Genomic DNA, 27150 nt, shown 5'->3' with positions numbered 1-27150 from the left:
AACAAAGGCTTGGTATGGCTTACTAAACACATTAGCAAGTTCATGTTCAGGTTCAAGTTTAGGGTCAAGTTCAGGTTTTTCTTCAAAAAGATTGAAGAAAGATTCAAGGTAGGATGCAAACTTTGCAACCATTAGAAACTGCCTCTTGAACATATCCAATATCTCCGCATGTAGATGAAACACTTCGAGACCTGATTTACACTCTGTGTGCCAAAATAATTGATTTTCTTGAAAATCTTGATTAAAGAAACATCCAAACTGTTTTGATTTAAGGCTTGAAAATAAGAAGTTGAACTCTCCTTCACACATTAAAAACACCACCAAGAATGCTCACATCCCCTCTCAAAAACATAAAGAAATCCACTTTGTAGCTGCAAATTTCTCCAATCAGTGATATCTCCCTGAAACTGAAAACTTTTGACTTGTGTTCCCTGAAAAACTTTCCTTATTTCATCAAGCATGAAGACATAAAACCAATGAGATATAAGAATATCAACATCATCTCCTCCATCAACAACATCACATAGAAATGTAGAACCATCTTCAGGAAAACCCACTTCACCATCATCAAGAACTTGCAAAAGGCTTGCATAATCATCAGTCAAAACCATCTCCTCAGCATCAACAAAACCATTGACATCATGAACATGACCACATAAAGAATACAAGTCTTTAAGAATACAATCTGAAAACTAAACTTCACTGAAAAAAGATGGACTTCCAATCTGCTTGACTGAATTTGTAAAAGTACCAACATCATAAAGATCATTCACAACAACATCATCATTCAAGACACCTTCCATAACATCAAGGTTTAAAGAAAACTCCATATTGTTGATTTGAGTAAGTTGAAGATTCAATCCTCAATTTGATTATCCTTGTCCAAAACAAATTTCTTAAGAGCATTATGAACTTCATAATAGTAAGAAATATGCAAGTCAAATTCAGCTCGAACCTGAGAAACCTCCATCATCAATGATGCCTTCTCTTCTTGAAGTTGATTGATTTTGGAAACCGCTTCATTTGTCGCAACCATATTTGAATAGCTCTCATTTTCCACATCCAAAGAAAGATTATGGATCATCTTCGCTTGAGAAACAACAAGACTTTGAAATTTAGCAAATTTAGGTACATAACTTCTTTGAAAATCATTAATCTTAAGATCAGGGACTTGAATTGTGGAACTCAGCAAATCGGGGACCTTTGATATTAAAACTTGTAATTCAGGGACTTGAAATTCAAGATCCTTGTCTTCACAACCTCAATAAATCATATCCACTCCTGGAAATTGGATTTCAGTCTTCAAGGCTCCAAAAAACACTTCTCCATCAACACACTCCTGACTGTCACTTGCGGGATGCTCCTCATCAAGATACATCAAAATTTGATTCATCACATCATTTTCATCATCAGCACATATTATGTCTCTATCTATCTTCACCTCTTCCACTTCATTACAATGAAATCTGATCTCTCCTTGAAGTTCATCCTCTTCAAGATTGATTACCAAGGTTGGTATATGGGTTTGTATTTGTATGGGATATTGGTGGCTTCTCTTGCGCTCCACTTCGATTCCCTTCTTCTCAATCACCAATTCTTCTTTTGGATAACTTGCCTTCACTTCTTTCAAAGAGGTGAGTCTCTTCGATGTGAGGTTTGGGGATAGCTGCTGCTGGCAGTCCTCTTGGCTCCTTTGGCTCATGAGTTCCTCCTGGCTTCCTCCTTCTTCCTTCATCACTTTTTGAACTTCATCTCCCTTGCATCGAACAACATCTCCTTCTTGAATCAACTTCTTCTCTTCAATAATCTGAGTATCTACAACTTTGATCCCATATTCAAGAACATCAAAATCAAGTTAAAAAACTTTAGGTGTTGAAAAATCAGATTCAAGCTTTGAAACTGCAGATGCCTGAAAAACTGTTGGTAAGTGAAAATTGATAATTTGAAGTTGTTGGATGTTAGAACCACTAGTAGATTGATAAAAAGACAATTGGACATTATCATCACTAAGGCAATCATCAAATTCATTTTCATACTTCTCTGAAAGACCTTCAACCACTTCTTGCAACCTTGATATTCGCCTTACGTTTGAACATGACTTCCTCTTCTTACCAACTCAACTATTATGCCAGTTGTGTGCATCATCAAGAAAATCAGAAAACTAATCTAGATCCTCTTGAGCATCACACATGTCCTAATGACATGATGCATCCTGAAAACTTTGCATAATTTGATACTTCCTGCACAATTTTGGCATGCAATACTTGACACAAACATCCTATTTTTGACAAGGCTTACACATGTAAGGACATCGCTTTGCATAGTGCCCATCTTTTTGACAAACAACACACTTTTTCTTCTTCTTCTTTGCCATCATAAAGAAAAGATCAAAGCAATAGAGAACAATAATAACCGCATATTGAAATAACCTTGAGAAAATTGCATAAAGTTGTGTACTGCATAACTTACATACTTTCAGGAAACAAAAACTATCTGCAACAACAAACTACAATTGCCTGAACTAAACTGCAATTGACTGCACAGAAATTGCATGCACAGAAACTGCACAAAAACTAGAGAGAACTTGTTAATAACCTGCAAATACCCACAACTTGTCAGCAATTGTAATTTTGATTTTCCCTGACAGATTCGGGAAGAACTCCTCCAATGATGTATGTTCCTTAGACTCTTCCTGCGGGTTTACCCAATTCAAGAATTCCCTCAGGTGGTCAAGGTCGAGGACTAACATGTCAAGAACCCACTGTATTCCCAAATGCCACATGGTAAAGCTGAATTCGATACAATTGTAGGATCCGCTTCACCAATCCTCCCAAGATGTCAAAAGCTCATTTCCATCTCCACAAAGAGACACCAACAGGATCGCCAAAGTGTTAGGGGTTCACATCCCTAACAGGTATTAAGTGCAAGAAACATGCAGTATAAAGGAAAACGACTACAGGAGACTGCTCATTTAATCATAGAGCTGCAAAGCATATGAATAAGAAACACCATGATTAAGATAAGAAAGTATTGCTTCATTGTGTATTCATAATCACCGTCAAACTACATGGAAAAACAATAGTACGACTGCAAGGAGACTACAAACTGCAAATTATCGGTTGGTTCCATCCGAAAACTGCTCCATGTCATAAGAGATTTCGTGTATTTCAAACTACCTAAGCAAAGGTACTTGTGTAAACATGCCCTTAAGGTTTAAAGATAAGAGCTTAGTTACAATCAGAAAGTAAGTGCCTTGACACATCAGGCACTAACACTTGTTTATCTCTCTTGATTGTGTCCCTCATGGGAATACAGTCACTTGTGCCAACAATGCCTCTTATCCCATCAAGAGAGTGTGCTAACTGCCTACGAATGGTAGTTCTGTCACACTTGTTGATGCACTTTATGTACTAGGGATAAAACAAAATCTTTTGTCTGTATCTATACTTTCAAGACTTGGTCTTGTTGTCAAATTTGTGGATAACAAATGTACAATACATGATCTTAGTTTTGGTTATGAAATAGTTGCATATCTAGCATTTTGTGCCATGGTCTGTATAAGCTCAATTTGTATGACAAGTGTGGGAAAAAGTTAGCAAATTCAGTTGTGGATTCAAATAGTGTTTCAGATGCAAAACTTTGGCATGCACATTTTCGGCATCTGAATTTTGCCAGTTTGTTGCGTTTGCAAAAATATGATATGGTTGCTTCTTTGCCGCCTCTTGAAGAAATTTTGAAGCATGTTTGTGAAGGTTGTATTTTGGGTAAGATGCAATGTTCAAAATTTCCAAAGGATGGTTCAGTAAGGGCCACATGCAAGTTGCAACTTGTGCATATAGTGATGTTTGTGGGCCTATGCAAACTCCATCCTTAGGCAATTACCTATACTTTGTGACTTTCATTGATGATTACTCTAGGCATGCATGGGCGTATCCGCCTAACGCTAAGTCTTAAGTGTTCATGCGCTTCAAGAAAATTCTGGCTATGGCTGAAAATGTCTCTAAATGTACTATGTGCACCCTCCATTTAGATCAAGGGGGGGAGTATATGTCTCATGAGTTTAATGCATTTTTGGCTAATCGTAGGATAGAACACCAATGTACAATGCCATATACACCTAAGGCTAAAAAATGAGCAAGCTATAGGTATGCCAAAATGATTGGTGTAAGCCTTGTGTAATAGTAAATTGGTTGCACCTTTGTCTAGGCATACTTGTTCAAGTTCTTAGCATACCGCTTATGATTCAAATTTTTGTGTTTCGGCTTTGTTTAGTATGCATGATGAGGAAGAAACTTTGTCATTTGATGAAGCAAAAAATTCAAAAAACTACTTTGTTGGATGCAATTTGAGTATGACTCTATTGCAATGAATGGCACATGGTAGCCTCTAAGCCATGATGAGTAGTAAACGGTGCCTCTATTATAGCCATAACTCACTTAATCTTAATCTGCCAAGAAAGTATGCCAGCTTTTGTATCCTCTATAGGTAACAATAACAATCATAGCAGTTATTTAAAGATGGCCCTTTTTGTGGCACTGCATATAGCACTCAGATAAAGAAGGAGAAGGAGAAGTAGAACAAGCAAAAGAAGGTGTTGTTGTAGTTGAAGCAACCCATGAAAGCTTGGTGTACACAGTGCTATGCCATAGCTCAAGTTTGATCATGGGTGCCTCAAATACGTGCTTTGTAGAGGTGGCCATTATCACCACCATTGGCATATCTAGCTACTCTATTCTTGAAATTTGTGTTTTGCCCTTTAGAAAGAGACTCAAAGAGAGAAGGAGATAGGATGGCCCAACAACTCCTCTAAATCCTTTTTTCACTCAAGTCCCTTCAAGTAAAAAAATTGCACTGTGTTTTTTCACACACACACACACACACACACACACACACACACAGATCTTTGCTCCCTCTCATCTAGCTTTGCTAGTTTGTTAAGCAATTGCTCTCGCTAGCAAGTTGGTGACTCCACTAGCCCTTCAGATGGTTTCTGAATGTTCACTATCAAAGACAAGGTTAAAGAGCACGCTTCTTGGTCCCCTTTGATATGCTATTTGCTCTAAAAATGAGTTCTGAGTGTGCCCCTATTGGAATTAGGGTTGCAGAGAAACACACACAGCTTGGAGAAGACGAAGGAAACTGAAGGCACACAATTGAGAGTGTGTTACTTGGTGTGCAATGGAAAGATAGATAGCCCTAGAGTGATGGGCGTATATACAATGATCGGGGGGAAAAACCTCCTAAAGAAAAGCTTTGCGGAAAGCTTCAAGCTTCTCACGAGACAATGCTTTTGTGAAAAGATCTGCAAGGTTGTCCTGTGTTGGTACATAGGCCAAGCTGATCTCTCCTGCTGAGAGCCTCTCCCTGACATAGTGGTAATGCACCTCAATGTGCTTTGTGCGAGCATGAAAAACTGGGCTCCTCGCAACTGTTAGGAAATATAACGTAGCTAAATAGATATTTGAGTAGCTTACTTAATGGGGAGAGATAATTTACACACACAAGAGATTATAGAGTAGAGAGAGAGAAAGAGAGAGTACACACGATATACGTGGTTCACCCAATGTGGGCTACATCCACCGAAAAGCAGCCACTTAATGGCTTTCACACTTCAAACAAGAAGTAGGTTACAAAGAGATTATACCCTTAATAGAGCTCCCGCCTTGCTTCACTCTCACCACCTCACACCCACCTTGTTCCATCAACTTCACACTGTGAAATGTGTGTAGAAATGGCCTCCTTTTATAGGCCAAAAGGGCTGCCCTCTCTTATGAGAGGCAGCCATGTGTAGCCGTCCTTGTGTAGATAAGTCCAAATCAGACCCTCCAATCCGGCCATGTTGGCCACCCTTGAAAAGACAAGTCCACTTTTGAATTCGGCCACCGGCCAACCGACCAACCGACCGGTCGTTTTCTGACCACTTTCCGGCCGCCGTTCGTCCATAATATTTCGACGAAAAGGAATATTTCGATGAATGGGCGAGAAAATTTTGGTTTTCGGCGAGTGATTTTTCTTTACGCACGATGGCTTCTCCTCATAATGGGGGCCTTACAAATTTGTGTTTTTAACAAAAAAAAATTACAAGGGGTAAATTAGGCTCCATACTTAACAATCTCCCACTTGGAGACTGACCTCCAAACCAAACCTGTGACTGCTTTCCATCCTGGCTTCTTATCCTTGAATGCCGATTGAAGATGAGAAAAAGCTCAACTTCTCCTTGGTGACGACCTTTGTAAACATGTCTGCAAGATTTTCACTTGTATGCACCTTTCCTAGCTTTAGTTGTCCCTCTTCCAAAAGAGTGCGTATGAAGTGATATCTCACCTCAATGTGCTTTGTCCTTGAATGAAAGGCCGAGTTCTTCACAAGATGGATAGCGCTTTGGCTATCACTGTACAAGACACAATTGTCTTGTTTGAATCCAAGCTCTTCTAAGAATCTGTGAAGCCACATAATTTCTTTGCTTGCCTCCGTCATTGCTACATACTCTGCTTTCGTGGTAGAAAGTGAGACCACTTTCTGCAGTTTTGAAGCCCAACTTACTGATGTGCCTCCAACTGTGAAGACATAGCTAGTAGTGCTCCTTCGAGTATCTTTGTCACTTGTCATGTCTGCATCAGCATATCCTTGAAGAAAAATATCAGTCCCTCAAAATACAAAGCATTTGTTGTTGTCCCTTTTAGATACCTAAGTATCCACTTCACAGCTTGCCAATGCTCTTTACCTGGGTTGTCCATGAACCTACTTACAACTCCCAATGCATGTGCAATGTCTGGCCTTGTCCAGACCATAGCATACATAAGAGAACCTACCGCTGTAGCATATGGAACTTTAGACATATAGGCTTTCTCCTCTCGTGTCTTTGGACACATATCCTTGGTTAGTTTAAAGTGACCAGCTAAAGGTGTAGAAACCGTTTTTGCATTTGGCATTGCAAACCTTTCTAGTACCTTCTTGATGTAATCCTCTTGAGATAGCTTTATTGTCTTCTTCATCCTGCCCCTTGATATCTTCATACCAAGTATCCTCTTTGCAACACCAAAATCTTTCATTGAAAAAGATTTAGACAGCTCCTCTTTTAGGTCTTTGATGTCCTGCATGTCAGCACTTGCAATTAGCATGTCATCAACATACAACATTAGGATGATGAACTTGCCATCTTCCAAATTCTTCGTATAGACGCAATGATCTGAGTTGCATCTTCTGAATCCATGATCTAACATCCATCGATCGAACTTCAAAGTACCATTATCTTGATGCTTGCTTTAAACCATACAAGATTTTCTTTAATCTACAAACCATTTTCTCCTTACCTTGTACTTCATATCCCTTTGGTTGAAGCATGTAAATTTCCTCCTCTAAGTCACCGTGAGGGAATGCCGTATTTACATCCATTTGCTCAAGATTTAGATCACGAGCAACCACAAGGCTTAAGACAAGCCTAATTGAGTTCATTTTTACAACAGGAGAAAATATTTCATTGAAATCAATACCTTTCTTTTGAGAAAACCCTTTTACTACAAGCCTAAACTTGAACCTTTTTTTCCCACCTTCTTCTTCTTTCAACTTATACACCCAATTTGTTCTGAAGTGCCCGCTTACCTTTAGGCAACTCAACTGACTCCCATGTTTGGTTACAATGTAATGAGTCCATCTCCACTTGCATGCTCTTCGTCCATTCTTCTTTGGATTCGTGTTGCAAGCTTCGTCGTATGATTCCGACTCTCCAGAATCTGAGATCAAGAGATGGTTGAAAGAAGGAACGAACCTTTCTGGAGGTCTACTTGCTCTTATAGATCTTCGGGGATTAGGTTGAGGCTCCTTATTTGGTTGACGTTGTTGTACATTGTCACTGTTTGCAGTCCTTGAGTCTTCACCGTCCTCAAGCTCCATGTACTCATCACATGTTTCTTTTGTTTGTTTTCTTTCCAAGTAATCTTTCTCCATATTTCGTTCGTTAAAATTTACATCCCTACTCCTTAAGATTTTACCATCTTCAGGATTCCATAGGCGATACCCAAAGTCACCTTCTCCATACCCAATGAAGAAACACTTTTTGGACTTTGCATCTAGCTTTGATCTTAGGCTTCTATCTATGTGCATGAAAGCCTCACACCCAAACACTTTGAGAAATGCATAATTCATCGGTTTACCTGTCCATGCCTCTTCTGGAACTCCCCCATCCAATACCGTTGAGGGTGACCGATTGATTAAGTACATAGACGTACTCACAACTTCCGCCCAAGACTCATGCGGTAGGCTTGTATGTAGCCACATGCTTCATGCTCGCTCCATGATTGTTATGTTCATCCGTTCAAAAATGCCATTTTATTGAGGTGCCTTTGGGGTTGTTCTTTGCCTCCGAATGTCATTGCTAGCACAAAAGCTTTCAAAAGCATGGCTGCAATATTCGTCTCCATTGTCGGATCTGAGGCATTTAACCTTAGTACCTGTTTCATTCTCCACAAATGCTTTCCACCTTTGAAATATGGAAAACACATTGGATTTATTCTTCATTACATAAACCCATGTTTTCCTAGTCGCATCATCTATGAATGTTAAATAGTACAATGAGCCACCAAGTGATGGTGTACTTGAAGGACCCCAAATGTCAGAATGAACCAACTCAAGTTTTTTATTTTTTCTTTCATTTTCAGATTTTTGAAATTTTACCCTCTTTTGTTTACCATAAACACAATCTTCACAGAACTCTAAGTCCACTTCTTTCAAACCTGTTAGAAGCTTCTTTGTTTGAAGGATTTGCATTCCTTTGGCACTCATATGCCCAAGCCGGTAGTGCCACACCGCACTGTCGACTTCTGTAGTTGTTGCACAAGCTGAAAGTTGTGTGCTGACAGTACACAAGTAAAGTGTGCCAACCTTTTCTCCCTTGGCAACCACCAAAGATCCCTTTGAGATCTTCCACCGTTTGCTTCCGAATGCAATGTTATGATCTTCATCGTCCAATTGTTCTGTAGAGATCAATTTTTTGCGAAGAGAAGGAACATGCATAGCATCTTTAAGCTTCCATTCATTTCCGTTAGCAGTTTTGACACAAACTGTACCTTTGCCGACAATTTCACAAGCTTCATCATCTCCCAAGTATACATACCCAAAATTACCTTTGGTGTAATCTTGGAAATGTTGCTTGTGTGGTGTCGCATGGAATGAAGCCTTGGAATCTACTATCCAGGAATTAGACACATTGTCTAATGAGAGAATTAGAGCATCTTGCTCTACTTTACCTGCCACATTGGCCTCCAATGTTGGCTTGCTGTCTTGAGACTCCGACTCCTTCTTCTTCTTGGACCAACAATCCTTCTTGACGTGGCCCTTCTTGCCACATTTCCAACATTCAAGAATTGACTTTGTGCGTGACTTGCTCCGTCTTGAGCGATCACGACCCTTTTGGTTTTTGAACCTCTCCTTAGGCCTTCCTCTTGTTTCCACTGACAGTGCAACACTTGATGATTTTCCTGTGCTTCTCCTGTGTATTTCCTCGCTTAGGAGAACACCCACAACATCATCAAACTTAAGAGTATTTGTGCCAAAAATAGAATTACTTACAGCCATCACAAGGCTGTCCCAACTATCCAGTAGAGACGATAGTATAAGGAGAGCTCGCACTTCGTCATCGAAATTTATTTTCACTGATCGAAGTTGACTTCTGTTGGTGTTAAAGTCATTTAGGTGTTCTGCAACTGAACCATTCTCTGCCATCTTTAGATTGAACAAGCGCTTCATGAGAATTACCTTATTGGATGTCGATGGTTTCTCGTAGAAGTCATCAAGTGACTTCATCAAGTCCTCCGTGGTCTTCGTCTCCGAAACATTGAAGGCCACCGTTGACGCCAAGCTTAACCGGATTGTTCCTAGCGCTTTTCGATCAAGGACAATCCATGCTTCATCTGCCATCGTTGCGGGCTTCTTTGCAAGACTGCCTAGTGGCAAATAGAGGTCCTTCTGGTAGAGATAATCTTCAATCTGCATCTTCCAATGTTGGTATTTTTTGCCGTTGAACTTCTTGATCTTGAGATTCCCTTCCTCTGTCATTACTCCCACTCAATTCAAGGAATCCTTTCCTCGAGATAATTTAGCTACGAGCAAACCTTACTCTGATACCAGTTGTTAGAAAATATGACGTAGCTAAATAGATATTTGAGTAGCTTACTTAATGGGGAGAGATAATTTACACACACAAGAGATTAGAGAGAGAGAGAGAGAGAGAGAGAGAGAGAGAGAGAGAGAGAGAGAGAGAGAGAGAGAGAGAGAGAGAGTACACACGATATACGTGGTTCACCCAATGTGGGCTACATCCACGGGAAAGCAGTCACTTAATGGCTTTAGTACTTCAAACAAGAAGTAGGTTACAAAGGGATTATACCCTTGATAGAGCTCTCGCCTTGCTTCACTCTCACCACCTCACACCCACCTTGTCGCATCAACTTCACATTGTGAAATGTGTGTAGAAATGGCCTCCTCTTAATTGCCAAAAGGGCTGCCCTCTCTCATGAGAGGCAGCCATGTGTAGCTACCCTTGTGTAGATAAGTCCAAATCGGACCCTCCAATTCGCCCATGTGTGGCCGCCCTTTAAAAGACAAGTCCGCTTTTGAATTCGGCCACTGGACATTGACTTCGAACTACCGGCCATTGACCAACCGATCGGTCGTTTTTTGACCACTTTCTGCCCGCCGTCCGACCATAATATTTCGGCGAAAAGGAATATTCCGACGAATGGGCGTGAAAATTTTGGTTTCCGACGAGTGATTTTTCTTCACACGCGATGGCTTCTCCTCATAATGGGGGCCTTACAAATGTGCGTTTTTAACACAAAATATTAAAGGGGTAAATTAGGCTCCAAACTTAACAGCAACTGCCAATGCGCTCTGACTGTTAGTGTAGATAGTGTTGGCAGTGTCCTGTCCAACACCCAAATCATCCGTAAGTCGTCTGAGCCATACACACTCAACCGTAGCTGTGAAGACTGTCCTGTACTCAGCCTCACAACTCGAAGTGGCCACAGTAGGTTGCTTCTTGCTCAACCATGATATACATGAACTGCCAAGCATGAAACAAAAACCACTTGTGGACACTTGCGTGTCAAAATAACCAGCCCAACCTGAGTCCAAAAAAGCATGTAAGTCTGGCGTCAATGATCCCCCCTTGGGATAAAACAAGCCAAGATATAAAGTGCCACTAAGGTAGCAAAAAATCCTCTTGACAGCCTGCCAATGCTTAGACCCTGGGCTATGCAATCTGCTGACCTGTGTGACTACAAACTGAATATCTGGCCTCGTGTTGCATACAATAATGAGGCATCCAACAATAGTTTGGTAAAGAGTGACATCTGTAGGATCACCAGCATCATGTAGACTCAATTTCAAACCTGTTTCCATGGGAGTGGCAATAGGTTTGCAATTCTCAAGTCCAAACTTACATAGCAATGTCTCTATGTAACTTTTCTGACACAAGGCAATACCACCATCACACTACTTAAACTGTATGCCCAAGAACAACTCCTTGTAGCAAGGCGGCCTGCAACATCCTCAACATCGCCTACATCCTCAGAACCAGGACGTACATCAATGCCCTGCACAATATTCCAAACGCCCTTTGACATAAGAACATGTTGCATCATGTAAGCCCACATAGGGTAATTGTCCCCATCCAACCTATCCTCAGCAACAAACATCTTGAACACATCTGTGTTGTTGTCAGCCATGGTAAATGTTGCACCTGATGTGAAAACTGCCCAAAAAGAGGAGAAACAAAGCAGGAACAACACGTGCTATATAGCACAAATTGTAGAAGACTATAAGGCACATGTTATGCAGAAAAGGCACTGATCAAAATTTTGCACAAAATGACAAAATAGCCTGTGCAGTACTGCCTGTAGTGGAAACAGAGGCCGAAACGAGCCCGAGGTAGAAATCCAAGCAGACTAAGCTCTACGAGCATTCTCAAAATTTTTGTCGACCTGCGAACGCTCGCCAAAGCTCACTGAAATCAGAGAAAGTGAGCAGGCGTGTGCTGGAGATGCTGGCGACTAAGCCCGGGAGGATGCAACGTGCTCAAATACCAATTGTTGGAATTAGGGTTGCAGAGAAACACACATAGCTTGGAGAAGACAAAGGAAGCTCAAAGCACACAATTGAGAGTGTGTTACTTAATGTGCAATGGAAAGATAGATAGCCCTAGAGTGATGGCGTATATACAATGCTTGGGGGGGGAAAAACCTCCTAAAGAGGGAAAAAATACCCCAACGATCCTAGTGTGTTCACACACATCACTACCACATGTATATGGTAACAACCCCTTTAACGAGGGTGCCCTACCAATTGTACCCATTTGTTGAGTTGCACGCTTGATTTAAGCCTTCCTAATTGTAGCAATAGGATAACATTTGTGTTGCACCCTCTCACATTAATGCAGTAGTGACACTCTATCTTTTATTATTTTTCACACCATCATTCACATTAATGCTCCATACTCCAAGTCTCCAGTGTAATATGGAAGGATGGAGATGTGACCCCAATTGAATTTTCTCTACAAGCTGGCAACTTCCATCTAGTAACCATACGTGTGATGGTAGCCAGATGGGATACCTGTCTAGCTTAGCTTGGTAAAGCTCAAAATCATGCATTTTGGGGCTGAAACCAACATAAAAGCTTGAGTGCAAAGCAGATCTTTGAGAAAACAATTGTTATCAAGTTATGTTGGAGAGCTAGGTTCACATGTTCCACTGGGGTTCCACTACATTAACACGGGATCCATTGCTTGCATCACCACTTGATCCAAATATTCATGGCAATCACCTCAAAGAGGAAGTTTACAAACCTCATCTCATGCTATCATGCCCTCATGTTGCAATTGTTTGAGAAATCCTAGCATCTAGAAGCTTGTGCAGGTCTTGCTTGTTTTGAGTATATCCCATGGTCTCTAACTTGCACCTTTGAGACATTCGATTGAGTCGAAGTGACTTTTGCTCAAAGTTTACCTATCCCTTGAAAACACAATTTTCCTCATGGTGCAAGATTGACTAAGTAGATTTTAAGTAAAGAAAGTATGCTTTCCAACTATTTTTGATAACCAAGTTAGTGTTGACATTGCTATCTCAAATAAATTTCCCTTGTCATTTTGGTTGACTTTGAACATACAAAATAAATGCATGGAGTGGGAATAACTAGACTTCGAGTGGTATATACTTTAGCTTCAACATAGATTGGTTTAAGACCTTACTTAAAAATCTCATTCCTTCGATTGCAATGCTTATTCTAATCCATTGCTTTGCTGGCTCCATTTTTGTGTTAGACTTTAGAAATATATGATATATGTGGGAATAAATCTCCTTCCTATAAACAAATACAAAATTTTTGAAGGATCAAATTGCAATTCTCCCCCAATTCTCTGTTTTGGAATTAGCCTATGTATCTTTATCAAACATTGAACTTTAGTAGCTAGGTGATCTTAAACATAATAAATGGATAAAGCATTGGATTTGACCCTAGGGGGTTGGTGGAGCTTGGATTACTAAGTCAAAAGCTGTTAAAGTTTCTAAAGAAAGAGTAAAAGCTTTTGTCAACTCATCATTTGCTCTAAGCTATGTAGATTTTCTCGTCTTTGTTCTAGTAAAACTACTTTTGTTGTTCAATCGTGCCATCTTATTTCTTTACTTGTTGAGAAAGAATACTCATTCAAAAGAAGAATATAAAACATTCGTTAATTTTTGCATCGTAGTAAGTTTATTTTTAATGTTTCTTCCTTTGGAATGTTCAAGATAATCAGTAGTAAATTTAATAAAAGTGGGGAGCTTAAAAGCCCACTTATCGCTTGACTTAGTAACACACTATTTTGTTGTTTTGATCTCTAGAGCTTCTAGTATTTTTACTGTAGCTTGACAAATGCTAGCCATTATCATGGCTGAGTATGCCCATAACCTCTTGATTCTGCTAGATCTATTCTTTTAGTATCCTCAAGTCCATCACAATATTTCCTGGTTCAGCCTTCTCCTTCATTGGCTGTTCAACAATGATTTTGCAATCTTGAATAGTGTACTTCTTATAATGGGAGGATACACTTATTCCGTCCTTTCCTGACTCATTTCAATTTTCATTGTCACTCTCCATTTTTGTTGTCCAAACCTCTTTCATTGTCCGTTTAGTTCACTATACTTATTTTTTTGCTCAACCTTGGTCCATTTATGTTCACTAGCAAGCAACATCCATTGTCTTTGATGCACCTTTTGGAGGTTTCATCGATCGTCCTTTTTTTGGTTTCAATTTCTTTGGCTGAGAAGGGGTTGTCAACTTTCTAGTTACTTTGTCTTTTATACAATCAAGGGCTCCCATTAGTCTCAAGTAAGACTCTTTCCCTTCAATATATGGCATTGGATTGTTTCTCATCCCCTTTATTGCAACTTTGTTCCTGAAATGTTGTTGTCTTCTAGATTTCTGATTAAGAAAATTAAAGAACTTTTAAATTTTGTTTCCAAATCACTCTCATGACCTTCTAACTTTTCATTATTAGTACTAGGCTCTACGTATCCCTAAGTATCAAGGGTGTCATAGAAACATTCATCACTTGATTCCCTATTTTGCTCCAAGATTTGGCATAGAAATCTTATCCCGAATACGCAAACACTGCACTTCATTGCACTTCAGTCTCCAATTCTTGTTTCACTTCACCAGTCTTGATTGTTTCTTGGTAATTTCTGTCCGGATTCACTCTCATCATGCAAAAGGGAACTAAGTCCAAGCCATTATCGTCACAAAACTTGGTAGGTGTGATCTCATTGACACACACATCTAAGGTGGCCAAAAGATGAGTCCACTCCAATGGTTCCATTTTTTCTTCAAGAAAAGGCTTAGGTATATAGTCCGGATCATCAAAAGGTCGTTCTTGCTTACATTTGCCCTTGACAAAACTATCACAGTCTGAAGCTCCACACATCCACATGTGAGCTTTGGAGTTTAACCATGCAGGGACTTAAGATTGTAGCAATTGAAGAGTCGAAATTCTCCACAGGTGTTCTTCGTACATCTCTAGAGCTGTGGTCACTTAGGTTGATGCGTGTAGTGGTCTCCATGTGGCGTAAGTAGATATAATCATAGCCCCAATCTTGAATTGTCTTTAACTGGCACTTGAACGTCTTTCCTATAAGAACATCATAGTTATCCTCAGTACCAAAGTCTACTATACCAAACGTATGTTCATACTCGATTCCATAAGAAGTCGTCATTTCTCCCAAATTGAGTTTGTAGCAATGGGAGAGCAATGGCAACCCTTGCTCCACAATCTAGGATTGCAATGGTTTCTACTCCCTAGTGCTCTATGGGCATTGTGGTATTTGCTTCTTCTCCTTCGCAATAATCCCCAGCCCTATTTATGGGAATTGGCTTCGCATTCATTTTGGGTTGGCTCCACCCCTCCATTACTAGGTTTAAAATTTCAATTGGTTTTTTGATTCCCATTTTCTCTAAATAGTTTCCAACACCCTTCCACATACACGGTTTGATTTTTTAGCAGTTGAGCCATAGTTAGCGTGCATCTCAATGGGGTTAACATAAGTTCTTGCAACCTTTGAGAATCTATGATTGGTCTAAAAGTGCCTCACTATGATGATAGGACCATATCATCAGATTTTCCCTCATAAGGGCCCAAGTAGGAAGGCAACTCCTTAAAGGTTTCCCCTCGACTATCCTCCAATTTCTATGTACCTTGATTAGCGTCTTGATTCTCATCTCTCGCCTTCCTCACCATCTTCCAAAGTTCTTTTGGCCAACTTTCTTGGACCTTTGGCACATTAGGAGGTATCTAGTAAGCAGAGTTATCCATAGGGGTCCCTGCCACTTGAGTTGTCACGTCTTTTTGACATGTGTTTGCTTGTTCTTTCTCTAGATGGCATTTCAACCCTTTCACCTTGTCTCGTTCATCGACAGTTTCCCTTTGGTGTTTGTTTACAGTTAAAATTTTGGAGTCTCGTTCTTGAGGGTGATAGAAACTTAGCTTGCTGGTTTTGCAAAGTACGTTCAAAGCATGAATGACCTCTTTACAAACCTACACCTACTCCTGGGCACTAACGACGTGAGTACGGATTTCACAGGTGTTGCCCAAGCCATGCATGATAAAGGTGATAATCTTATTCTTCTTGTTTGGACAAGCAGTGAAGTTGATGTCACATATTGTCAAGTTTGAATCTTTGTACTTCTTTGGTTATTTGCAACCTCTTCTTCGTAGGTTTGTAGTAGTATTCATTTTTTGATTTTATTTTGAGCTTACATTAGGACTTAAGAATTTGTTCCTTTAGAAGTTGTTGTGTGAAGTTTAATATGCTTTTTTCTAAAAACATTTTTAAGTTAATAATGATTTAGTTTTTTTTTCTTTTCTTGTGTCCCTTGCTTTTATAGTTTTATGAGTGCTTTACTCCTCTTATAATTCGTGAGTTCATACTATTTTGAACTTATGTATATAGATAGATGCTATGGATTCATGGATTGAGAAAGCAAAGAATATGTGCCACCGCAAAAAAAAAGGATTATTTTTGCCCTTTGGGTTGATTTAAGGAGCTTGTTTGATGCCATTGATGATTCTTAAGACATGGAGCATTGATCATGGCATTGTTCCACTGCTCCATAAATAGATCTTTCATCCCTCTTTCAATCTTTCGATGTCATTAAATATAATTAATATCTAGCCAACCCAAATGATTTTATCATATTAAACTGATTATTTAATGTGAGATAATAACGGGAACAAGGGTTAGAATATAGACGTGTGCTTACGGATCTATCTCAACACGGGGCCAATGGTAAAGGGGCCCAAATGAGAGATGGTATGTCAAAGAGCAAGGTTAACTAATGGAGCTTAAAAGACCTTAGGGTTAGCTTCATTAAAGACCTCCAATGGTCAATGTTAAAAGTCCTTTGACCTTAGGCAGCTTGAGGTGGGAACTCGACCTAAACTTGCCTTTGACTTTAGACAAGCTAGGGCTGAGCTTGAGGTGGGAACTCCACCTAAAGTGCTTGTCATGCTTGATGACTAAGGTACTTGAGGTACTTGTCATACTTAATGAGGAAGGTGCTTGAGAAGCTTCCCATGCATAGGGGGTAAGGTGCTTGAGTAAAAAAGAGACCCTACAAACTTAATGAGGAAGGTGCTTGAGAAGCTTCCCATGCATAGGGGGTAAGGTGCTTGAGTAAAAAAGAGACCCTACAAACTTAATGAGGAAGGTGCTTGAGAAGCTTCCTATGCATAAAAGTCCCAAAGTTAGGGGAATCTTTGACCTAACCTTCCACTCACCCAAAGGGCACCCTTTTTCGGGCACATGGGACACATGTCAGACTCTCCCTAAGCTTAACCACATGGTGTGCTTGAATATTATTGGTTGGGCTAAAGAGGGGTCCAATGAGCTTTTAGTTCCATCCAACAAATATCTAGATATTTTCAAGCTCTCTCTCTCTAAGGGGTAAGGAGGACACTTGTCAAAAGACTCCCATGTACTTGACTGCATGCTGCATGTGATTGGCTAGGGGGAGAGGGATCCAATGAGCTTGAAGCATGTGGAAAAGCCACAACTCGCCCCAAGCAAGCAAGGGGGGTGCTAGGGGGATATACACCACACACACACACACTCATTTTGTGGATCATTCTCACTTGATGAAAGTTGAGGAACTCCACCTCCTTCTCCAACCTTGTGAGAAATGAGAGCCTACACCAACACTCTTGGCTATGGAATGCAAATCCAACCAAGAGCCATGATTCAATGCTTAAGCTTGCCATCTTCTCCATCTTCATTACTATGCTATTATGTATGCTAGCAAGAAGAGTAATGATAAGTGAGGAACTATTTCTTTCTCCTATGGAATGTTTCTTCTTTCTCTTCCCTATCCTCATTCCCTGATAGCTCTCTCCACCTTCGAAGGTGTTTGAGGCCTTGGGACTGAGGCTTGGGATAGTTAATGCGTTCTACAAAGGTTATGTTATGCTTGTGATGCATGAAGCTTTCCATCTTCATTGCATCACCTAGGTCACAAGGAACACAAAGATTGTATTGTACCAAGTCTCTCTTGATGGGAGAAACTATAATACAAATGTCTATTGGAGGGGGGACCGGCTCCGTATGAATCCGGTCCTCAACTATTGTCATGTTCTCTAAACTCTCTCTTGTAAAAGTATTGTTCATGCCAAGTTAACTAAGTACCATGTTTATGTTGCTACCATCAATTAAGTTCACCCGCTATGCTCACAAAGTAATCTCACAAAAGTGCTTCATCTAATTTCCTAATTCCGCTACTCTCAAAATTCGCCATTTCCATTACATTTGGTACCAATAAATATCATGGGTTAGCTTTAAGCTCCTTGTAAAATTAACATCATTCATGCTTAAACCTTTTCTTTAGAAAGATGTGTATAGTCGATCCTAGATTCCAACCATACAATTTGGACCAAACTTTTCTCAAAACTTGAGACACTTTATATGGAAACATGTGCATAGTTGATCCTAGATTCTGGCAATACAATTGGGAGCAAAAATTGAGCCAATTGATATAATAAATTTGGGTTACATTTTTGAAGTCCTTAGTAAGATGAGCTTTGAGGAGAGAATGCCTAACAATTCTATCTTGTTGGAGTGAAGTGCTCACTCATGTCTCACAATGGATGACAAAGTTCTATGGTATTAAATCGATAGGTAGTTCTATTAGATGCAAGATCCACAAGGTAGAATGTGAATTAAATAGTGGTTTTTGATTTTATTTTAAATTCGTTTCAAATACTTCAAATTTTATTTAATGTGTGAATGATGTGTATTGGTATTTGTTACAAAATATTCCTTCACATCATCCACTAGCCTGCGAGTGACTTTAAAATTGTTCCATATGGATACCAACGTTTGCTTCCTTTAAGCCGTTGAATTTTTTCAAGCCGGCATTTCGGTTAACATGTGCTATCAAAGGTGGATTTGCACACTAATTATTTGGCTAGCAACTAGTCTTGCTACAATAACTTTTTGTTTTCTTTAGTTGATACATTTCCAAATCGTTCATATGAGCCTCTAGAAGATTTAGCATCGCCCTTCTTTGATGGTTTCTCTTCTTTTGGGACTATCTGCAACCGCACAACATCCTTCCCATCATCTCCAATCAAGGAATTTGGGGATTCAATTGTTCAAATCTTTCATTTGTATAAGATCCTTGTCTATTTCATGATGAGGCACTAGAAAACCTTGATCCTCCTCGTCTACATCCACCAAAACAATAATGGAAGGCATGGGTGTTTCGGTGGTACTGACAATTTTGTAAATATTCTTTGCAAATGGGAGGTACACTTTCAGGTTTTTCAAATTATTTCAAGTGACATATTTGGGAATTTCTATGTGAGAAATTCTTATACAAGTTCACTTAACTCTTTCTCTTCGGTTGTTTAGTGCTAAATTTTTCTCATCTGCTCATCCATCTTCGAACATGCAACCTCCCCATATAAGAACATGGGTATCGATTGTAGTAGTATCACCAAAGTGTTAAGGGCATGCTCAATAATCTTGACAAGAACTACCCTACTGATGTGCTAAGTTCTTTAGACGTATAGTCCTTACTGTCCATTCAATGACAGATTTAGAAGTTTCTCAAAGAGAGATTCTTCACCAAGCATGCTGAACTTTTCCTCTCCGGTTGTTCAGTGTTGAGCATCTCATTGTTGTTAGTCATGGTCAATGACTACACTTGATGCAAATGCTGTTTATGTAGAGGTAAAACTGCACAGAAACCAATATGTACGACATAGCATGACCCATAGAAAACTCCAATCACTCATCATATATCACCTTGATCTATGAAAATAATCAAGAAGGATGTTGGCGACACTCACCGAGATGCCTAAGTGTGCACCAATATCAATATTTGGAAATAAGGTTGCAAGAATGCACAAACAAAGCTTGAAGAATAAGACAAAGAAGAGCTCAACGCCACACAACATAGCGACGCAGGAAGTATTGTTGCTAGCATGTTAATACAAAGATAAGGTTTGCCCTATGGATGTATACACAAACCAAGGAAAAAAAATCTTAAAAGTAGTTCCCCGATAGTCCCAAGTACGTTCAAACAAAAAACACTACCATACCATATCATAATAACAATAACAATAGCATTATTATTCCATGGATTTGTGACTCTTTTGAAAAAATAGAGTATTGAGGAGCCTTTGAAGTGTATGGGTAGTGCGATCAATATGCCAAGTGTAGCACTTTGTGTGAGATCAAAAATGTCATTGCAAAATGTTTTGTACTATTTTGCAAAAATGGAACTTGAGGAGCCTTCAAAGTATATGCTGGTGTGATAGATATGCCAAGTACAATGCTCCTCGTGAGACAAAAAATTTCATTACCCGTTACGTTTGTCTAAATTCTTAAAGAACACCTCAAATTTCAAAGATACCCAAAATGCCCCTAAATTTCTCCACTTCCCCAAACATCCATTGTTTATCTTGCAGACATCACCAAGAACATTTTTTGTCAAAAACACTTCACAATGGAATAGTGCGTGGCTGAAGATCACAAAGTTCATCATTTGTAGACATTAATGCGCTTGTTTCACAGCTCATTCATGAAAATATTTATCTAATACAAAGGACTCTATTGTGCTAAAAAAAAAAAAACTATCCAAATGTTGGAACAATCCATCCAACTTGGTACACCAATACCTTTCGAATCTTGGGGTAATTTTCCCATTTAGTCTCTCTGTAGGATATCAAATTCCTGTGTAGCCCTTGCCGCACAACAAAGGTAAAAGCAAAAGATTTTGCCCAATAGCTTTCAGAATCTTTCTTCTTACTCTACCTCATCACCTGCAACTAGTAACAAGAAAATTTGCCCAAATCGCCTTGAACTGAAATTGCGTTTAGACATCAACGCCACAAATTCTCACTACCTACACCTTCTAAGCACTTAAAAGCAGTGTTCTTGACGATTTCTTTTGAACAATCAACACGCCTTGACTTGAAAAGGCTAGTAACAAGTATGGAAATCATGAGTAGCCCCCACCAAAAGGATAACTCATGCAATCAAGACTGCTTTGACTGACACACCCTTCTTGAAATCGCCCAACTTTAATGAGCCATTCTATGTGGTTGTCACTGATACAAGTGGCGAAGGTATCGGTGCAAGTTAACCATCCACTTGCACTTGAAAACCAAAAATTTGACTTTTCTGAATCCCATATACAGTACATACATATAAGAAGCTATTAGAGGACCAGATAAGAGAGAATTAACTCCATAATTATAGGGAAATAGATCACAAATGAAACCACTAGTCTTGGCAAACCCAATCTGCTCATGAAAAGCTGTGCATGTACTCAATACGCCCCAAACTCTTGTGGAACACTTCACTATTTATGAAGTGCAACAGCTCTGTATACCTTGCAATTGTGACTGAATCCCATTATGAAATCAAAACAATCTGAAATTATACGTTGAATAATAAAACCAGGAATAAGACGACCACAATAATGACCCAGAGATATTCATGAGGAGATCTGCACGCTGGCGACGACACAGTTATGTCGTGCTCACCTCTATTTTGACTACAAAAGCTCAAAAATGTCTACTTCGCTTGCCATCTTCTTGAAAACTAAGCCAAGCTCCAGCTAGCTTAGCCAAATTACGGCCAAGATATCCTCTCTATGGCCAGTTTTGAAATATGAGCTCAACCTGACTCTGCCCTGGGCAGGATGCGGATCCTCTCATACTAGCAACACTGGCTACTGCTCAAACACTTCATTTCTGACCTATGTTTTGTTGAGTTAGTTATGTCAAGCAATCAGGTGCAGAACAACGGCACAATGACTTATGGCCAGCGCTTTGTCAAAGCATGCATCGAGAGTGCAAATACAGGACTTTGGGCGGGAACGTTGAAATTTTAAAGTAGAAAGCTAAACATATAAATAAATAAATAAATATATATATATATCTTCTAAACGGCTAGAAATTTTTGAATTAATGACATCTTACATCATCTAGATTAAGAAAGACGAACTGTAGAACTACCATGTATAAGTGGAGAGAGACAGAGCTAACCAAAGCTTTCATTTGACCTAGCTGGGTCCTCCCCTCTTGAAAAATTTTCCCCCAACCTGGCCAACACCAGTTCCGGAGAGACTGTCTGCAAGAAGAGATTTTGTGTCTGGCCTCCACTTCAGTTCCTTGAGGGTGGAGAACGTAAGTGCTAAGGCCGGACTAATTTCCGAGTCTTTGATATTGTTGCAATACACAACCTGGAGTGTGTGAAGCTCCTTCAAACCCATCACCAATGCCTCGAGAACTGCTGTGCTTAAAAGTGCACAACCCTCCAGAGATAAAAACCGTACGCGCCTGTAAAATGCAAAAAGAGCTTACTTTCATGCAGAAAATTCCAAATGCATTACTCAAAAAGATACAAGGAGAAAAAAGCATCCGTCTTCATGGACAATAGCATAAAGAGAAACCTTATGCTTGTAAGAACGACTTACATAAAAGAAAAAACCACACAAGAACAAAAAATTGAAAAAATAAGTGATGAAGCGCCTCCAAACTACCAATGACAACTCAAGAACATCAAAGCTTTACCTGCAAATTTCCAGTAATTTGAAGGTTTCGTCATCCAGGCCCCAGCAATCTTGGAAATGAAGTTCTTTCACCAATGATGCCACTGAAAGCAAGGCAGAAAACCCTGCTTTATCTCTCAAATTGCACCGCACGAGCTCCAGCCGCTGAAGTGTCTGGCACGAATGTAAATGCTCCAATGGCCCTGGAATGGGATCAATCTGCTTACAACTCTCTAGGCGCAACTTCTTTAGGCAGCTACAGAAATGTAGAGCTGCTATCCACCCTTCGTAAAAGCCTTGGTTGGAAAGTGTAAGCTCCTCCAACATAAAACAGCACCTACCAATAGCAGCAATACCATCATAGCTTGCCTCACAACCACTCAGTTCCAGTTTGACAAGCCTGCTGCATCCCTTTGCCAAAATGGTCAGGCCAATATCCGTAAAAGTGCAGTGGTAAAAACCGCTTACTGTGCCGACTAGACGCAAAATTTGTAGATTTTGGCATGCTGAGATGGCATACAATGAATCATCTGTGCATTGATTTAGCACTAGCTCTTGGAGAGTGGGGCATTTTTTGGCAAGATAGGCTAAACCGCCTGTGGGAGAAAGCTCTGGCCTCGCTGGTTGCAGCGAGCGTTTAACCCCCTCATCTCCATCTTTGCTAGCCTTTGTAGCTCCAAGTTCTGCATTCTGATGCTTCTTTTCAGCAGCATCCCCATTGGCATCTTTAGCAATGTACGTGTTTGTGGACCCTCGCCTTCGAAAAGAGGAAGGATTATATGTGGGCCGACGGACGTCGATCAAGCAAAGGCGTTGCAAACTGGGGCAACCATCAGCAAGAACCTTGAGACCTCTGTCTAGAGAAGAAGGTGCCAATTGCCGATCTTCAATAAAGCGCTCTATGGAATCAGGGTCGAATGCATTAGTTCCCAGATTAATAGTGATATAATGATGCGTAAACAGGATGCTGGACTGCTTGGAAGGGGGTGCAAGCCATGCGCCTGATAAATCCACATCTGTGAGGTTGCAGAACCTCTTTGTCATGCGACCACTCTCTAAAAAGCTCCACTCTTTGAGCCGGAGTGTCAATTTGAGCATGCCATGCAGCCGCATCCATCTCTTACAAACCAGAGAGCAGGGGTAGGGATCATCTGACAAGTGCACTAGTACACGTAGCAGGAGCTCATCATTGAGGCTTGCTGTTAAGTCTGCAGAGGCGGGAGGGGCAGCAATGGAGCCTTTATTGGGATCAATCTTGTTGCCAAGGCCTTTGCTGCGCACTGCTTTAAGCAGCATACTTGAGGGCAGAGCTCGGGTACCAGTAGGGTATGCAGAGTGCGGAGGCAACGTGAGGGCATAGACTCAGCAAAACCTCAGAGGAAGACCCATCAAGACGACGGCATTATAAAATTCATGTGGATAATCAGGGGCAACATGCATGTACAGGCCTTTCTGCCCTCACGGTCACGGAGGTTTGGTGGGGCAGAGTAGAGAAACCGTGAAGAAACCGACAGCACAAAGGGAGGAAGGCGATGGAGGCCAAGCTTCCTTTGAGAAGACGACAATACACTCTCTTTCTCTCTCTCTTCTCTCTAAGGAGCTGTTCACCTGGACCCCGCTTCCATGGCCTCTTCTACGAAGGAGGACCCGAGTCCCGACCTCTCAAGGCGACGACCTCGTCCAATTCATCGCCTGCGGAACAAAAGTCGCTTCCCCGTTTTTATCACACACACACACACGAGCACCCAATACACTTGCATCTACTTGCCCGCCGCTACTCTGGTAACCCACCTAACCTCCTCCTTCCCATCTGCACCTTACTTGCCTATCACTACCTGGCTAACGAGCGTACCATGCAAACTTTCAAAATGGCTTTTGAGAATACTCTGTCAACATTCCTCGATCCCTTTGAAGACTATGGTGGGAAACATGAGGGCTCTTTCTCAATTTTGAAGACTATTCTCACATGGCTCATGGGACACAAGACTTGGCGTCCTATGTCCCCCCATAGGAAGCTTTCGCATGTAGCATGGCAACATTGAACTTTAGTTTTTGCTCCTCATTTTGTGTGGATTCGATGGTTTGACATGGTTTGTTGAAGTCATCGAACGGCCTCTCTCCCTCCCAAAAATTTGTTTCTATTCATATGGTCATAGTGTACATCACAATAGATGACAAAATCTCCGCACTTCCTATAATACATCGAAGGCGAAGGCTCTATGAAGGCAAGCGACATATACTGCAATGCCCTTCCTACTATGAGAGTTACTTCTCATTTTGAAATAGAGTGGCCCTTCTAAAAGCCCACATGGTGAAAAGAAACAAACATCTAATAACCTCAAATGTTCCTCACCACATTACTGAAGGGACTTGTTTGTGAATAACTTGCACTTGAAGAACATCATAATTGAGATCGTTTGTGAATAACTTGCGCTTGAAGAGAACATCATAATTGAGATTCAGGATAACTCTTCTCTTGGGATAGTTCCTATGAGTAGTAAAACTTCTCTTTTCTTCTCCTTGTTCCACCAAGTCCCATTGTACCAAAAGAACATTTTAATGCTTCGAGTTTGATATGGCACTTGGAGAAAATCCCCAATGTGAAGGCTCTTGAAGTCAATAAGGCCACATCAGGAGGGCATCATAAACAATGCACCATAAAAAAGAATTGATGTTTCGATGAAAAGGCTAGAGCATACCAAAAGTGCCGAAAGCACCTTGCCATTTTGAACAGCCCAAATAAGTATGCCATGTAGTATTTGGTCTATTGTGCAACTTGAAGTTAAGAAGCGTTGCCAAATCAGATCTTATTCCAAGATAGTTTGGCAAAAGAGATTAATCAAGAGTAAACCAAAAGAACTTTCTCATTTGAGTTGAAAAGCAGGATATATGATTTTTTCCCAAATCCAAGAGGGGAAAGATTATACAAAACATATGGAATGGTGATAGCTTGAACGATTCAAAATCTAACATAGAGAGGCCACTCAAAACAATGCCATGTAGCCATCGTAGTGTGAACTTTGTGATTCCATGAGTAAAACATTCATCTAAAGATTGAGATGTAGTCTAACCATAAGAGCAAACAAGCAAAAGACACACAAACAACCTAGACCTTAACATTTGTGGCTTACAAGAGCGTCATCAACAAACGCAATCCCTATGAACTATCCGGAAAAGACAAGCCTAAGACCTCTTTGTTGTCAGCAAGATGCTTTAAATAGAAGAAGAGAGGTCAATCGCAGTAGCAAAAAAGTTAGACTTAATGACAAAGGCCCAAAAGCCACTTTTGGCACGACTTTATGAATGAATCTCCACCTCACATTTTCAAAGGCTCTTACAAAGTCTATTCGCACAATAAAAATATCACATGTTACACCTTATAGGTGCTATTTTTTCTTGCAGGGGTTGACTTCCCATCGGCATATCTTATTCTTCAAACAATTTTTCATGGAAATCCTCATAATTGTTCTACCCTCATTTAGTGCTAAAGATTTTCTCACAACCCCTTTCATTGCACCTAAACACCTCTACACATAGTTAGAATATAATCTAGAGTCAATGTGTCAAGCAAGGTCAACTTAAGTTTCCTCTACTATCAAAGAATAGTTTGTGTCCTTAGCCAAAAGGCCAAGCATGATAGTGCCTAGCTGGCTCCATGTATAGCTACAAGTTTTATGGTTGATCCAAAGCCGCGTCTCTCACAGAGGGGACACTAATTTGTCCTCCATATCCTATTTTCAGTCAGAGAAAAGGATGCATGTGTGTGTGTGTGTGTGTGTGTGTGTGTGTGTGTGTGTGTGTGTGTGTGTGTTGTTGTTGTTGAAAGACATGACAAAAGATATGGTGTCATTTTCACAGATAGGGAAAAGGATATTGGGAAGTATATGCCCAACAAGGTGTAACTCCATTAAATTAGATACTTTACATTGTTGTAGTCTTCCTAAAGTGAAAGGGACGAGGGCTTTATTTTTTAAAAACACAAGGTGAAGCTACACTCAAAAAATAGGGTAAGTGTTACCACCAAAGATTTAATGCAAAGGAGATCCATGTTACTTATCACCATCATAAAATACAAATAGGAGTATTAGCTTGCTATGAAAGAAAGGTGTCATCAAGCACTCCTAGTTGTCATCCATGTCCACATTTAAAATTTAGGATAGTCGTAATAGAGTATACCACCTATGCTAGGCTCCATTGGAGGGTAGAGACCTTTGTGATGCATGTACGGTCCAAGCAGCTTATCTATCAAGCTTTGAGTATAATAGACTTTGGTAATAACCTTTAAATAGTATTGCTCATATTTTAGGAGGTCTCTAAGGTGGGGTATTTCTTGGCTCATTGTATTCTTGCTGCCAAGTGGAGATCACTAAAACATCAATCCTCCATGTGTATGGCTAAAAAGGTAGAGAGTGTGGAGACACATCAATGGGTGGAGTCTCCCCCTTTTAGAATCTTGTGTGTAGTACTTCTTCGCACTGCTACTTCATTAAGTGACTTCATCCCATGAGTGTTTGGATTATGCAACGTATTCTGATAATTGGGTGGTGGGATAACTTTGCTAATGTAATTCATGGG

At 40.2% G+C, this 27150-nt stretch overlaps 1 protein-coding gene across 1 annotated transcript; it reads right to left on the bottom strand.

Moving 5' to 3' along the window:
• Positions 1-21935: 21935 nt before the first annotated feature.
• LOC147457397 (F-box protein At5g51370-like) lies at positions 21936-24359 on the bottom strand. The gene is made up of 2 exons (XM_086512276.1): positions 22598-24359; positions 21936-22363 (listed from the first exon to the last, which is right to left on the bottom strand). Exons 1-2 carry the CDS (start codon positions 23869-23871, stop codon positions 22087-22089), a joined length of 1551 nt encoding a protein of 516 aa, XP_086368402.1. The 5' UTR covers positions 23872-24359; the 3' UTR covers positions 21936-22086.
• Between the last annotated feature and the right edge of the window lie 2791 nt (positions 24360-27150).

The sequence above is a fragment of the Adiantum capillus-veneris genome, chromosome 5 (genome assembly GCF_014529385.1).
Source record: "Adiantum capillus-veneris isolate H3 chromosome 5, ASM1452938v2, whole genome shotgun sequence".
Classification (NCBI taxonomy): Eukaryota; Viridiplantae; Streptophyta; class Polypodiopsida; order Polypodiales; family Pteridaceae; genus Adiantum; species Adiantum capillus-veneris.
This window is presented reverse-complemented; position numbering and strand designations above follow the sequence as displayed.

What these genes read in the sequence shown, in the direction of transcription:
- LOC147457397 (XM_086512276.1), bottom strand. Translation starts at nt 23,871, where the DNA reads ATGCTGCTTAAAGCAGTGCGCAGCAAAGGCCTTGGCAACAAGATTGAT. An exon ending in AAATTACTGGAAATTTGCAG is followed by an intron (nt 22,364 to 22,597) that starts GTAAAGCTTTGA and finishes TGCATTTTACAG; the next exon opens with GCGCGTACGGTTTTTATCTC.